The sequence below is a fragment of the Pongo abelii genome, chromosome 21 (assembly GCF_028885655.2).
Source record: "Pongo abelii isolate AG06213 chromosome 21, NHGRI_mPonAbe1-v2.0_pri, whole genome shotgun sequence".
Taxonomy (NCBI): domain Eukaryota; kingdom Metazoa; phylum Chordata; class Mammalia; order Primates; family Hominidae; genus Pongo; species Pongo abelii.
The window spans coordinates 6,495,826-6,512,083 of NC_072006.2; the positions used below are offsets into that span (position 1 = coordinate 6,495,826).

Genomic DNA, 16,258 nt, shown 5'->3' on the forward strand with positions numbered 1-16,258 from the left:
TGGTAAGTGCCATATGGAATTTTAAAAAGAATCATCATTCCCTGCCTTCTAAGAATTACCACATTCTACCTTTGGGCATTCCCCCCCACCCCCCGCTCACCGCAAATCTAAAGTACAATTCAAGGTTAACTGGAGCTCTGTGTGGTGAAAAGGTGGCTTAATGAAACTGACCATGAACCTTATCTTGTGGACAGCACTTGAGGTATGCCTTGGCCAAATACTTGGCCTTAGTTATCAACCTTGGTGCTGGAATTCAAACTGGTCATTGTTGAGAGAGGCCAAATTGAGTTGCCAGTGAGATATGGCTGGGTGGCTAGATGGACTCCTTGCAGGAGGCTGTCTCAGGAGGTGGGCACAGCAGTGCATCAACCAACAGGTGGCCTCATGGAGGTTTGAAGTCCACAATGGGCACTCAGCCTGAGGTGTGGGTTCAAGTGCAGGTTTGGAAATAACACTGTGGGATTTGGACATTGGGTGTGGACCCGATCACAGTGCACAGCACAAATCTTGATTATTATTGAACCTTCCCTGCAAAATCAGATTCACAGCAAAAATGGGACCTGCTTGGCCCACACGTGGGGCTAGAGGAAGCCTGCAGATAGGATGAAATGTCAGTAGCTGTGCAGTCTGCAAAGAGTACGAGGATGAGGAGCTAGATTAATCTTTGAGATTTTGTGTTTTAGATGATTGCATCACAAACGTTTCCTGCTTTGGGCACAGTTGCTGCTAATGGTGAGAACTTAACCTTTGTAGAGTGTTTTTGACTAAAGTGCTTTCACAAAACATATAATCTTGCCTTCGCAATAAACCTGAGGGAGAAGCTGGGTCTAATTACCCCATTTGGCAGATGTGGAAAATGAGGCTCACAAATACTAACCTTAAGGTCACTTGTTATTAGCTCTTGCTTTTTTAGCTATGCTATGCTTCCAGCGCTTGACTCCATATTTATTTCCAAATTTAGAAAGCATATATAGTCTGTTTTCTAGCAGCTGCTGCTGACTTTGGGGACTGCCAAGATTTTGTTGCTTATCTTTTTACCTCCCAAATCAAAAGCATAATTTTTGCTCAGTATTGAAGGGACAAATAAGCGAAAACAAAACACTATTCCCTCATAACTTACCAGATTAAACTACTCTCCTCTGTTAGGTTATGTTAATCATTTTTGGAAGTGATAGGTATTTCTTCAGTCTACCTTACCTTGTTTAAACCTCTGTTAACCTCACTGTTGTTGCTTTTTAGCGGCCTTGTAGTAAACCATGTACAAGTCCAGACAAGGAGTCCAGAGTTAGAGCAAGTTAAACAAGAGTTGCCAGCATTATTAGTTGTTGACATAGAAGTTGGTGTTAACCGTGAATAGCTGGTTTCTAACTTTATTTTACCTGGAGAGCCTCTTCTGTTTTTGAGCAGCGTCCTCACTGCGGTTCCTTCCTTCCATCTCATTCCACAAGTATCCTTTCAGCATTCTTACCTGTAGTGTGCCCCTACAGGGGTGCAGACTACATATGTTCATGGTTTTCATCTTTGTAAACTTTAAAAGAAAGCTTTTCTTTTAAAGTAGGTTAGAAATATAACAATTGAGCATTCTGTAAGTATGTGAGGTAATTACTATGGGTGAATATTAGAGTGAATGAAGCAAACAACATGACAAGCCAGGAGATCCGCCTTGTAGTCCAGGTGTTGCCCCACTTCTTTACTGTGGAATTTTCACAAACCCCTTATACTTCTGACGACAGTTGCCATACCTGTGAAAAAAGAGTTGCATTAAATGATTTCTGGAGTCCCGTTCAGTTTCAAACCTCATTGAAGTCTGCAAAGTGAATATGTCAGATTGTATTAAATAAAGGTAGGATTGCTGACAAACCTTCCAGTGGTGAAAAGGATGATTTAAGTGAGCTTAAATTCTGTGGATAATTTTGTTATTATTGGGAATTGAATGGAAATAGGTTAACAGTGATTCAGCTTTCTGGCAATTATAAAATCAACTGAAACGCACTATTATTAGCTAACTTTTTAAGTTTGGTTTCTAGTCTTGCTCACCACTGTATGCCCAACACCTAATACACTGCATAGTCAGTATGTTTTATTTCGGGAATACTTTCATACAAACTTGATGGACTTCTTGGCCTATTTACCTCATTAGGGCAGACAGCTCTAAAATTCAGGAAGTGTAGAAACAAGTGATAAAATGCCGATTGGAAAGAAATTTTAGGAGTAAAATGTAGCAGTAGACATCAAGCTGCTATCCTTTTTTACCCTTCAACCCAGTGGGTGATGTTTCTGGGTTACAGACTCAACAGATGGAGTTTTAACTATTTGTATTTAATCAAGGAGGAAAAGAAGCCATAATTTGTATTTAATGTAGTAGACTATAGAAATGAAAGAATAAATTGATACCAAAATTTTGTATATTCAAATCAATCTTATAGTTTTATAACATTTTAACCCTAACATTTTACTATATTCTGGGTTGTATTTACTCATGGCAGATGAAAGCCATGGCTTCTCTTTCTAGAAAAATAAATGCACACATACTGCCAATTTCACGTACAGTTTGAGGAGTTTCATGAACTTGCCATCATCTGGTGGTCCCTAGTCCGAATTCTTGATGGAAAAGAACCTAGTGTGTTAAACCTTAAATGCCCTTAGAAATAACCTAGACCAGTGTTTCTTAAACTGTGGTCATGAGATCAGTTGAATGGATTATGACCAACATTGAAAAGAAAAGAAGAAAGAAGAAGGTAGAAAATATCAGAGTGTATATCATAACATGCTAAGAGTAGGTTTTGTTTTTTGAGCCATCTCTTTCCATTTGTATGCCTGTATGTGTGTTTATGTTTAGTACTAAGTCAGAATATAAAATACATTTCTTACTGTGGATTAAGTGTAAAGTTTGAAAAACATTCATTCTGGGTGAATCTCTTCCATCTTATAGCTGAGGAAAACTGAGGCCCTTAAAGGCTAAATGATTTGTTCAAATACTCCCCTTTCTCTATTTTAAGTGGCCCAGCCAGGACTGAACTAGATTGATTGCTAATTTTACCATGCTACATTGCTAATTTGTTGAAATACAATTGTGAAGTAGACCATTTAAAAATACTAAGTGATTATCTGCTTCATAGTTGACATTTTTTAATTCCTTATTTTTCCTGCTGAAATCATCACTGTCATTATCTTTTAAAATAATTGGGGCTGGTGCTTCCTTTCCAGAGAATATCTTGATCCCTCTCAGTTGGCTGTCTGCACACCTCAATCCTGGAATTTAACATTTGGGGCCTAATCAGAAGAATTTCAGAACAAGATGTGAGGGGTTGTTAAGTTTTTAATGTCCAAACTAAATTAAATTATTTTGAATTATTTTCAATTCACTTAATAGTTGAATGCAACATATGGCATCAGAAGTTGGTACTGGATCATTGGGAAGACATCTAGTAGTCGGTAGTTATCTATGTGAGGTTTTTTTCAACCTTGAATACCATATGAAATGCAGATTCTGATCCAGAGTCTGGCTGAGATTCTAGGTTACTAACAGGCTCCCTGTAGATGCTGCTGCTGATCCTCCAACTACATTTTCAGTAGCAAGAACCTGCATTACTTGCCTTATTACAGTGATAAGAAAAAGTAGCCGTCAGATAATTTTTGTCTTGATTTTAAACAGCCATGCTCATCAGTCCTTACATACATTGGAGTAATAATGCCCCTCTTTGTAGCACTGTTGTAGATGATTCAGATTTAGCACTACTTCATTTAACTAGTATTGTCAGAATTTTCTACAAAACTTATTTTTCTAAACAACTGATATCTTTAATTTTAGAAAACATGTTCTACAATATTGCATAATTCTGTTTCTCAAACTGTTACATGCACTTTACTTTTTTTCTTTAACTTAGTGGTGTAAGAGCCATGTTTTTTGAGACTTCTTGGTGATGGGTATTGAGCCATATGCAAAATGAGTAAAGATCACAAACCCTTCTAAGTTCTTGTATCTGTGTTTTATGTTTTTTCTATTTTGTCTCCATCCAGCTACCAATGAATAGTATGTCTGCCTAAAAGCAGCTGGTTTCCCTTTCCCTTCTAATTGATTACTTCTGACCTGAAAAGCCAGATACTAGATTTGTTAGAAATATTTATGAGATTAATCCCAGTCAGAAAGGCCTACCTGGCATGGGGGCTTTCCTGCAAGGAAGTGGTCAAGGAAGTTCAGTAGCACTTGAGCAGGAGAGAAATCCTTTAGTGTTAACCCTATTCTGAATAATTAAGTCAGTAGGAGCTTACTTGTTTCTTCATGACTTTCTCTATGTGCTTTTTAAACTGGTTTCTAGATCCCTTTCTAACATTGTGTGTTAAAGTGTGTATGAAGATGATTTGGAGGTGTCTGTATGTGCATGTTCTGCTATTGAGAACATGATAATCACAATAAATAAGCAGTGCTTCAGGATCCATCTAAAATGGAGACAGGTAACTGTGCTACAGGCCCTGGTTCTCTTACAGAGGCTTTACAAATTGTTTTAAGAATAATAATAACAACAATAAAGAGGATATTTCTTGGTTCAATTTAGTGTTCTAGGGATTTAAAGACTGATTTCTGGTAACTGCCTTTAGCAGATTATTAATTATAACAATAACAATCGTAACTCTTATTTGCTGAGCCCTCACTATCAGGCAGTCATTATTCAGACAAATGTTACAAGGAGGGCTGTGGTCATGAAGGGTGCATTTGCCTGGGGGGTAGCAAATGGCTGCTGTGCTTTGAACAAATGAGAGTGATCCAAATAGATAGGGGTGAGATTAAATATTTTAATTAGTCCCTCTTTACAATAAATAAGCATGTGCAGAACGTATTGCAGGTGTTTTTGTTTTTTTTACTCACCAACGCTAGAAATGGTTGGAGGATTCACACCTACAAAAATCAAATGGTAGCTTATATTCTTCTAATTCAAAGCAGAGAGAACCTATTTGCATTTTAACTAGGTGGAATCCAAACATTTATCATTTTGAATAGCCTTGTTATTTGTTCTGTCTTAGAAGTTGTGGATTATATTCTTTAAAATTAAGACAAGACTAAATGTAGCCTTAACAGTTAAGTTGAATTTTGATATCCTGAACATGGCCCCATCTGAAATATTTTTAGTGAATTACAGTCTTTGAAAATTGATCATCAGATTTGTTTTTATTTGAATCTTATTTTTACTTCTAGAGTTTATCTTATGCTTCAGTGTACTTAGGTGTACAGGTATAATCTTAATCTAATTAACAGTATTTTGTGACCTGAGACTCCTGTCAAAGACCATTATAGAAGCTAGAAAACACTGGGAGGTAAACTGAACACATGGCCTCAGTTCTCTTCTTTAGTACTAGACTATGACTTGCACTCAGGCTAAGAAAAAGAAAAATAACGTCCTTTGCCTTTAAAGTGTAATAAATGTGTTTTGCTATTAATAGCCCTTTTCAGTTTATAGACTGGAGGATTTTGTTTTAAGTATTTGAAACTAAATGCTGCTGGGAAAAAGATTTTCGTAGAAATATAGATATCTGTCCCTACTCTTTGTTAATTGATCCTGCTTAACTGGGGACATAATGTATGTCTACTGAAGAGAAATCTGTGGGCATAAACTCCTCCCTTCCTGTTGTCAAATATATTTCATATGTTATGTTATCTTGTTTAAATATACAGTAGACAAGAAAATGCAACTGCTGTTCCTTTAATATCAGAACTATGTGTGTTACAATAGGTGTCACTGTTTTGCTTGGTCCAATCATGATTGGTGACTTCAGCTATTGGCTCGGAGCACTGGCTGTCTGACTCCATCTGCAGGGCTGTAATACCTACTCTCCTCCGATCCATTCACCACACAACTTCAGCCGGCTGAACAGACTCACGCAGCTCCAGCCCATCTTGCTAACCTAATTCAGAAAACAAGTGCTACAGCTCTGTGCCTGTCATCTTTGCAGTGTAGCATTTTCAGGTGATCTAGGAAACAGTTATTTTTATGAGCAAATAAGAGAAACAGGAATCATGATGGGGATATATTTAACAGACCCAGTACTGGATAAAACTTAAAGCCAGTTTCTATTCAACATAGTGAAAAGGTCACCTTGCCTGGCTGAGAAAAGCAGCAAAATATCAGCTTTGTTGGTTTCAGTTAACCTCTTAGCCCGGGCTAATCTCTTTTCCTTGATGTTCAAACCAATTTGGGATATCTAACTCTAAAGAGAGACACACTGTACTCATGGTAGATGACAAGGAAAAGAACATGAAATGTCTCACCTTCTTCTTGATGCTTCCAGAAACGGTAAAGAACAGGTCCAAGAAAAGCTCGAAGAAAGCAAATACCAGCAGCAGCAGTAGCAACAGCAGCAAGTTGCCGCCAGTTTGTTATGAAATAATTACCTTGAAGACTAAAAAGAAGAAGATGGCTGCTGATATATTCCCTCGTAAAAAGCCAGCCAACTCCAGCAGCACCAGCGTCCAGCAGTACCACCAGCAGAATCTCAGTAACAACAACCTTATCCCGGCCCCAAACTGGCAGGGTCTTTATCCCACCATTAGAGAGAGGTAAGTGCCGCGCTAGTCTGTTTACTTTAAAAGTTTTCCTGTGTTGAAGTTTCTGCTTTTGCAAAACCTGTAATGTATTTTAACACAAATCTGTGTTTCCTCTTTTCCCAGAAGCTTTTTATTGGTAATGGAAAATTGCCTTGTATCTTTTCCAAAACAGTACAGCTGTTTTCCTCTTAGATAAAAATGCTTTTGCAAGCTGTAACATTCAAGTGACAGGGTTGTCTATGGGCCATAGAAAATAGGAACCTTTTATTTGTCCTTAGCTTTATTAAAAGTTTGTATAACTTTTATTTTAAACTTTAGTTACTTGCCTTGTGTTTGCAATGATTATGAACAGTTTAGTTAGAACCTTTATTTGTTGTTTTGCCTTGAAGTTACTGAACTGTTGCTTAGCTTGCAAGTCTTTTGTGGGTTTTGTGTGTTGGGGAAGGGGATAGTAAAAATGCAGGCTGCTGTGAATTAATGAGTTGCCTCTGTTTATAGAAATGCGGTGATGTTCAATAATGATTTGATGGCAGATGTACATTTTGTGGTTGGGCCACCAGGTGGGACTCAACGGTTGCCAGGACACAAAGTAAGCAACAGCTGCATGACCGGTTTAGTCCTGACGTTTACAAAGAGGGACCCTCTCCATAAGCCTGTAACTTGGTGTGGGCAGCTTGCCGATGTCAGGCAGTGCATGTTTCACTCGATTAGGGAGAGAGCGCACCCTCTCCAGAGGGCTTTGGCCACGCTTAATTTTTTCTTTGTTTCTTTCTATACTGCTTTATATCTCACACATCCCCTCTTAACTCTCCAGACATAGGAAGTTGTTGTGACAGGTCAGGAAAGTCGTATGTTTACCCTTCTCCTAGAAATTAGTTATGTAAGCTATTATTGTATGTATTTAGTAATGAGGGGACATGTGCGTTAATCTCTTAAAGCTTTGAAATAATTAGCAGCATGGTCTTATGCTTTCATGGCAAGCTACCCTGTGTACCTTGGCTTTTTCAAAGCAGTAGGTTTTAGGTACGCTATGTTTACTAAACCTGATTGCCTAGTGTTGTTTTTCTTCATTGATTTGCTGGAAATGCCTTCAATTTAGTGTATGAAATAAGATTTCCCTTTCTACACAGTATGTTTTAGCTGTTGGGAGCTCTGTGTTCCATGCGATGTTTTACGGAGAACTTGCAGAGGACAAAGATGAAATCCGTATACCAGATGTCGAACCTGCTGCTTTTCTTGCTATGCTGAAGTAAGCATCATTCGTGTGTTTGGAAAGAGTTTGTTTATGCTGTATTTGTACCCTGCTGGTTTCACAGTTAAATTTAAGTTCTGCATAACAGAAAAGAAGACTGATGAAGAAAGAGGGTGCTGCTTACCTTGTAAATGTTTTCAGAAAAAAACACTTTATCTTTCCGTGGAAAGCATATGGAATTATGCAGCATTTATAATCAAACCTTGACATAGAATTTGGGAGCAAGTGGCATGTATAGTGATGATTTTTAACAACTTAAAATTAAAGACAAATAACTTTCTGGTATTAACATTATTTAATAGAAGATGTTCTCTCTGAAAGCATTGTGTGTGAAAAAGTCTTTAAACAGATGTTTTTGCTTCAAATTTCAGAAATTAAGTACCTTATTTAAGCAACGCCAGTTGGGAGATTTCTGAGTATTCTAAGAGTTATTGTCTCCTAAGAGCAAATGAAAAACTTACTATCTGTTGAAATAATCTGATTTTGTGTACACATACATATACATACTCATATAAAATCAGACACTCTCAAGGGTAAAAAGTACTTGCATTTGACATTAGAGGGGAAATCTTAGAAAGATACGGATAGTCTCGTACAGTTTCATGTGGATTTATAGAGAAAAACTTTCATTGGTAATACAGAAATATGAAACTTAAAGATATGTTATATATTTATAAAAAAGATAGTTTTCTGTCTGGTGGTTCTTCTGCAGGCACCAGTATATTAAACACGTTATAGAATCAGCTTCTTTATCATGTATGGTACTAGACAATGTGGTAGTCCACCAAGTGATCATAATCTAATTATTATTCTAAATAGTATTTATATGATTTTTCCTAATCTTTATTCTAGGACAGCAAAGTGTATCACTTTAAGGTTATCTGTTGCTCTAGGGATTTTAGTTCTTTGGAATAAGTAAAATGTTTGTTGAAAAAAGTATTCAGTGAGTCAACAAGTTGGACAGTACTCCTACATATAGTTAAAATGTTGCCATACATTGTTTACTGTCTTCTGAAAAATAAGTATTATAGTTAGTTCTAGAACTTAAAAGTATTTAATTCATTATTCATCTTACAGTTTTGAAATATAGTTGTCACTGACAAGAACTTTCACAGTGGGGGATAGGGAAATTAAAGGCAAGTGAGCATGTGAAGTACCAAAATGTAAACTAATCTGCTACTTTTAACCTTTGCAATCTTTTGGAGATATATGTACAGAAACCAGTTTGACTTGCAAGGATCCCCACTGCATGAAGTCAGCTTTGTATTTTTTACAGTGTTTTCTGTTGCTGAGGAGGTTGCTAGCACTAGTTTAGCATTTTGTCTTCACTGCAGTCAAGTAGGATGTTGTATCATTCCTGATATATATATAATTAGGAAACATGAACAAGAATGGCAGAGAATTACATCTCACCTAAGTCATTTGATTAATCATTTGACAAGTATCTTTTCCCGCAGATGCATTGCCTATAGTATATATTGATAAAGCTTTATAAAATTATACATGCAGTCCACAAAATGTGGTAAGATCAGAAATGAGTCAGGTGCCATTTGCTCTAGTGCTGTAGTTGTGAAAGTGGTGGCCTGCTTCATCGAGTATGAGTAGCCAGTATTCCTGGAGTTGTCAGAAAAAGAGAACAGCTGCTCCCTTGACAGTTCCAGGGTAAGAGCTCAAAAGTGCTGACCATGCTCTAGGATCCTCCGCAGGGTCCTGGATCGCAGTCAGAGCATCACTGAGCCGCAGGTGTACTATCAAGTGGCCTTGCCATCAGTAGGTGACTTAGCCTGTCAGAGAAGAGAAAGGTTCCTGTGAACAAAAAGGCAGGTTTCATTTGTGATCGTGGACATTTTTCTCATTGCCATCCTTGTGTTTTTTTTACTTTCTTATAGAAGCTATTGCTAATTTCTTAAGTTACATGTGTTTCACTAAGGTGAAATACAGTAACTAAAGGAAAACTCAAGATAAAGTAGCTGTAGACCTCAGGTAGAAGAGAAGCAGTTGATGACTACCTTTACGTGCCTCTTTGGGAGACTGCCACTGTCTCCCAAAAAGTGTATCCTGTGAAGTGTTTTATCTCCTGAAATGAGGACAGTTCACAGAAGCACAGGAATAATACATATTTAAGTTTTCCTACTTTGTCTTTTAATTAAATATATCTTGAAATAATGTAATCTTGAATTCCGAAGGTAGAAGGAATGTGTGGAGAAGGAAGAGTTTTGAGTTTAAAAAACAAAAACAAATAAAAAGTCTATTGGATTCTATGTAAAGTTAACTGGAAGATAGCATTGCAGTCCATACTTTTGATAATCCATTGAACTTGGAACTATTTGGAAAATATTAATCTCAGGTTTTATTTTGTGTTTACGAAAACTCCAAAAGCATGAAGATGCAATAATTGCTCTTAAAACATAATGAGACTATTCTTGGTTAAATGTAATGTAGTATATATAATAGAATTTTGCTATTTTTTTGTAATGTTGACTATTCAATATGCAGTTGTTTTTCAGTTTCAATAGCTTCTGTTTTGTTGAGATGACACTGAATGCAGCTTATAAAATAGAGGCTAGAATGGTAGCACAAAGTTAATATCTTTAATTATACAAACTTTACTACTGGGTTAAAATATTAATAATATAGTAATATGTTTCAAATGTTCCTTTACTCTCCAAATATGTTTGTAATAACTGTCACATAAGATGATGTTCTCGGAACAAACTTGAAAGTGGTTGTATCTTTTCTTGCTGGATGTACTCATTTTGTGAAAATTCCACTTACATGTTATGTGCTTTTTACAGATACATCTATTGTGATGAAATTGACTTGGCTGCTGACACAGTGCTGGCCACACTTTATGCTGCCAAAAAGTACATTGTCCCTCACCTTGCCAGAGCCTGTGTTAATTTCCTGGAGACCAGCCTGAGTGCCAAGAATGCCTGTGTGCTCCTCTCCCAGAGCTGCCTGTTCGAGGAGCCAGACCTGACCCAGCGTTGCTGGGAGGTGATTGATGCCCAGGCTGAGTTAGCTCTCAAGTCTGAGGGATTCTGCGATATCGACTTCCAGACACTAGAAAGTATTCTCCGTAGGGAAACTCTGAATGCCAAAGAAATTGTGGTTTTTGAGGCAGCTCTCAACTGGGCTGAAGTAGAATGCCAACGACAAGATCTAGCGTTGAGCATTGAAAATAAACGCAAGGTTCTAGGAAAGGCACTTTACTTGATCCGCATACCCACAATGGCCCTCGATGATTTTGCAAATGGTGCTGCACAGTCCGGGGTATTAACTCTCAATGAGACCAACGACATCTTCCTCTGGTATACTGCAGCCAAAAAGCCTGAGCTGCAGTTTGTGAGTAAAGCCCGTAAGGGCCTTGTCCCCCAGCGCTGTCACCGTTTCCAGTCGTGTGCCTATCGAAGCAACCAATGGCGCTATCGTGGTCGCTGTGACAGCATCCAGTTTGCAGTTGATAAAAGAGTGTTCATTGCTGGCTTTGGGCTGTATGGTTCCAGCTGTGGTTCTGCAGAATACAGTGCCAAGATTGAACTTAAGCGGCAGGGCGTTGTCCTGGGGCAGAACTTGAGCAAGTACTTCTCAGATGGGTCCAGCAATACCTTTCCGGTATGGTTTGAATACCCAGTGCAGATCGAGCCAGACACCTTCTACACAGCCAGTGTGATACTGGATGGCAATGAACTCAGCTACTTTGGACAAGAAGGCATGACAGAAGTTCAATGTGGCAAAGTGACTGTCCAGTTTCAGTGCTCCTCAGATAGCACCAATGGCACTGGGGTACAGGGAGGGCAGATCCCTGAACTTATATTCTATGCTTGAAAACTCACTTCTGAAGCAGCTTGAGCTCCAAAGTACACATCTGGTTCCAACTTGCTTGATGCTTAGCTCATCTGCAAATATGTGATCAGTGCCGGTAATTTGTAATGAATGAAGCAGTAGGCAGGTTCTAATTTCTTTTAACCTTTTAATTATGTACAGGCAAAAATGCAGCATTCCGCTTTTAACTGTATGCTTAAAAGAGCTAATGTTCTTATTAAAGCTTTGTGGTTTTTAGAGTTGCATCTATGAACCTGGGGAGATTATGTGCTTTCCCAAGCGTTCCACCACCCTCTCAGTTTTGTCCTTCTGAAGATAATTTTGGATCACCTTGAATTTCCTTTTGGACGTTATTTGATGAACAGAAGTAAAGTGATGACAAGAGTTATTTTTAAACAGAACTTCTCTTACCCCCCAAAACAGATAAACCTCAGTGTACAATTTTGAAAGAAGTTTTGCCTTGAAATGAGTAATAATTCAGAAAGTAGACAGTGGTCGTGTTTGGCTCTTGTTTTATTCCTTTTACATTTGTTGCTTCTGGGATTTAAAAAATTACTAAATTCATAAGATTGTTAGATATTAAACACTTCGGAGTACCAATGTAAAATTGGAAAATAAGGAATTGGGGGCATTTGTTTAGGCCATGACTTCTACAAGCAGATTTATTTTCTTTTAGTTTAGAAGACAAAAAATTTCAATACAGATACTTCTTTTAGAAGTAAATTTTTAGATTTTATTGTCAGAAAAAAGTTAAATTCCTACTAATTTAAACTAAGACAGTTTAAAAAGGAAGCCTGAAAAAGACTCATACTATAAATAATTTAATTGATGGCATATAAGAATATACAGTTTGAAAAAGCCAAACTCTTCTCTCCACTTAGCTTTTGATCCCCACTGTTTGCTTATTTGTATAAGTCATACTGTGTAGAATTTCTATTTTCTTTTTCCCCATTAAAAGAGGACCAAACAATTCTTTATACAAATGGAGTAGCAATTAGTTTTGTAGCACTACATTTAATGTAATGAGATACCTTTGTTCATTTTTTAAAATTGGAAATATACTTTACCTGATCCACTTTGATTATATACTATATTCTTTGTTAATTTTAATTTTGTCCTGTTCCTAGACTGCTAGAATCTGGCCCCTGGCCATCTTAAAGTGCCAACATATGCCTGCAGGGTTTATAAAAAATGGTCTGGAGTGACACATTTTATTATACCTAATATTCACTGCATCAATATCACATCTAGCCCTCTTCCTTGTCCACAGATAATGTAAACAAAGGAGGGAAAAGCTTATTAAATTCTCCTTCGCTGCTAGCTTGTGCTGGTTTAGTGCCTGTGTCCCTGGCAGTGTCCAGTGTGTTCACTTCCAGTTGAAGTATCCATGTGTTTCTGGGCAGCTTTTCTGCTCAGTGTGATCCTGAGATGGCTTCCCCCCCGCCACCCAGAGTGTGGTCCTTGGCCGCCTCCTGCTCCTGCTCTGCAAGCCTGAAACTGGCTTGTCTGGAGCCAGGAGTTAGTCCTGGGGTGTGTGTGTGTGCCTGCGCACCCATGCGCATGCAAGTGTGTTTGCCAGCTCAGGAACTGTCTCCTCTCTATCTGGCTAGTAAGAGGTGGGACAGTAATGGTCCTCCTGCTGGCCCCAGCAAGGCCCATGAGTGACTGCCCTGACTTATTCACTGTGCCTCTGGGCCACTTCTTTCCCTGTAGATGTGGGCTTGTTGCCTTCAGCCGGCTTCCCTGAGGGAGGAGAACACTGGATTATTGGAAATGTTTTAATCACTCTTGCCATTACCTACATCTATTAGCATAGATGATGAAAAGCTGTTACTGGTGATTATAGATGAGTATTTCCAGGACAACGTTCTAAAAATATAATTATTTCTTATTGGGGAGATTACAGGTAGTTTGGCAAAGCATTGATGTACAAAGGTACATTTTCAATGAAAAAGCATACTTCTACAAAAGATTCGGTTTTCAAATAATGTTTAAACATTTCAGTAACTCATAGCTACTGTGCAAATTGGTAGACCTTATAAGAAGGCACTTGTTTGTAAGCCAGAGAAGAAACTTTAATTGCATCCTATCAGATTGTTGAGGTGGGTGTGATAGTCTTCAGGTGCAGTGTGTTCATTCAGTAACACTCACTGTCAGTGCCCATGTTTGCTAGCTGCCTCCATGTGACTAGTGAGCTGCTGGTGAAAGTCGTGTGAAATCCTGTACACTGTGTATAGAATAATGTAATTTTATGTTAATTGTTATTACTTTAAAAAATATCTACCATCTGATTGGCTGGTACCGAGAGCTGTGGGTAAAATTTGAAAATTGTATTTAGAATAAGAAATTTTACATTTTAAACCCTATTCTCCTTTATGCATTTTCAATGAAATGGAATGAAGGCTAATGTGCTTGCTTTATTTTCTTTTGTAATATTGGATTTTGTAGCTTTTAAAACTAGAAACCATTGTTCTAACAAAGCAGGCAACTCTATTCTATAAACACAACTTTATTAAGCAGAATACACTGTAGATGCTTTTCCCCAGTGCATCTGGCTGGCAGTCTTTGTCATTGTTCATTCTGGGGATAAAGGGGAACTAGGCTAGCAGTTCTAATGTGACATTCTTTAAGCATATCTTAAAATAGTATTTAAGTAAATGGTCTAATTTCTGCATAATTATTGCACTGAACTGTCTTTTTTGTTTATTAAGGTGTTTAAATAAGCTCAGCTAATTCAAGACACTGTAGCCACTTGTGCATCAGTGTGCTTGAATTTAGTAGCTTACAGCATTATTTATGAAGGAAAAAATACATAAATATGAAGTACCTCATGTTGAATGTTATTGTACTGTATTTTTAATGTAACAGTGCAGATCTTGTTAGACACATGAATGTGTATAATCATGTTAAATGCAAATAAAATAAAACTAGTTCATAGATTTGTTTTCCTTAGTGTTTTTGTCACACCCTTGAAATAGTCAAAAATTCATTCTGGCACTTTTGATGCCCACTATGTTTTGCAGAGATGGTTTCGCAGAGGCATTTGTTAGCTAAGTCTTCAGATATCTTTGATCCCTAAAGAAGTAAAAATTTGAGGCAAAAGGATAACAGAACAATGAATGTGTTAATCACTTGCATTGTTCAAAGCCTGACTGTTAATGAGAGGGAATGAATGGATGCATTTATATTTCTGTTATGGAATTCGTGGTTGGCCGGTATTCTGAAGCTATAGTTACTCAAATGTCTGGATCTTCCTGTACTAAGGGGGATGTTGATACTGAATGACATCTGGCTTCTGATATGACCAGTGCTGCTTTTTCCTTGGTACAGTAGCTTAAGTCTAGGAATTTACAAAATGGCACGTAAGAATTTTGAATATAGTTTTTATGTGCTCAACTAGTTTTCCATTATATTTCTTTATATCAAGTATTTATATACACACACATGCACATACTCATACATAATTATGCACATACACTTTTTTTTTTTCTGCAGTTTCTGATGCTTTTCTACTGCAGGTTAGTGTGAAACTCTGTATATTTGCTTAACCACTTCATCCACTCGGGGTTCAGTTTCCATAGCATACTTGCCCGGAGGAGTTTTGGAATTACTCCAAAGAACAAAGGCACTGAACTCCCCACTCTCATCAGTTTAATCACAGTTACAACCTGAGTTGTAAGATCTTTAATCCCGGAATGCCTTAGCCATTATCTTGTCTTTGTTGCCACTTAATCCATATGTGTTTATTTTCATTATTCCAAGACAATTGGGAACGATCCTCCTTCATTGTTGGGACTTGGGATCTACATGTCAAGGAAAGTACACTGTCTTCTCAGTTGACTCTATAACTTGCCTGTGAAAGCCATGGGCTTACACTTGGAAGAAAACAGGAAGGAGAAAAGCATTTCTGAGGACCTAAACGGTATAAAATGTGGAGGCCAAAACAAGCAAGTTGCCCTGAAAACCTGTGTTAAGTGTTTATTAGAGCAGGGTTTTGAGTGCCTTTGAGGTGCTTCAGTGAAGAAGAACACACTTTGTGGATTCCTCGTTAGTACATTTCAACATTTTTATGGAGCCATTTACATTTATTGACCAACTATTCCCTTTGCTCTACGCTTCATTTATCCTCTTCTTTTCAGAATATGTGTTCTAAAAAACTAATATCAGGGAAAATATCCAAAAATAGTTTCTTCATTTATTTCCATAACCAACATAAACACTGGTGAAGAGTTTCTCAACTAAGAAATTGCCAGGTAGGTGAGATGGAAATACCTGTGAAGAAGAAGTGAAGACTGTGGCCGACCCTGCCGCACTTCAAGCAGTGTAAGGCACTAGCAGCTACAGATTGGTCTCTGGACAATGTTTGGGTATACTTTCTGAACTTGGGCATCTCCCCCTGTTGCCTCTTAAACTTTTTTGAGATGTGAAGGGCAGTAAGGAAGGTGTAATTCCTATTTTTGCAGACCCTAACTACCCTCATGATCATTGTTTACATGCCCATCTACTTCAGTGTCCGGTGGACAGCAGTTTTACTGGCAGATGCTGCTGTTTCATGCTCTGCCATCTAAAAAGTCCCTAACCTCAAGATGGGTAGTGAGACAAAACAACCCACTCTTTGTCAAACCTGTACTTTAAATACG

At 37.8% G+C, this 16,258-nt stretch overlaps 1 protein-coding gene across 4 annotated transcripts in view; it reads left to right on the forward strand.

Annotated features, from left to right (window-relative positions):
- Positions 1-14,561, forward strand: part of BTBD3 (BTB domain containing 3) — a 35,824-nt gene extending 21,263 nt beyond the window's left edge. The window contains exons 2-6 of one of the 4 annotated variants that reach the window (XM_009233301.4): positions 5,730-5,963; positions 6,286-6,553; positions 7,040-7,130; positions 7,672-7,790; positions 10,589-14,555. In XM_009233301.4, coding sequence (XP_009231576.1) covers positions 6,411-6,553; positions 7,040-7,130; positions 7,672-7,790; positions 10,589-11,621 — 1,386 coding nt within the window. In that variant the 5' untranslated portion in view covers positions 5,730-5,963; positions 6,286-6,410 and the 3' untranslated portion in view covers positions 11,622-14,555. 4 annotated transcript variants of the gene reach the window in all.
- Positions 14,562-16,258: the final 1,697 nt, after the last annotated feature.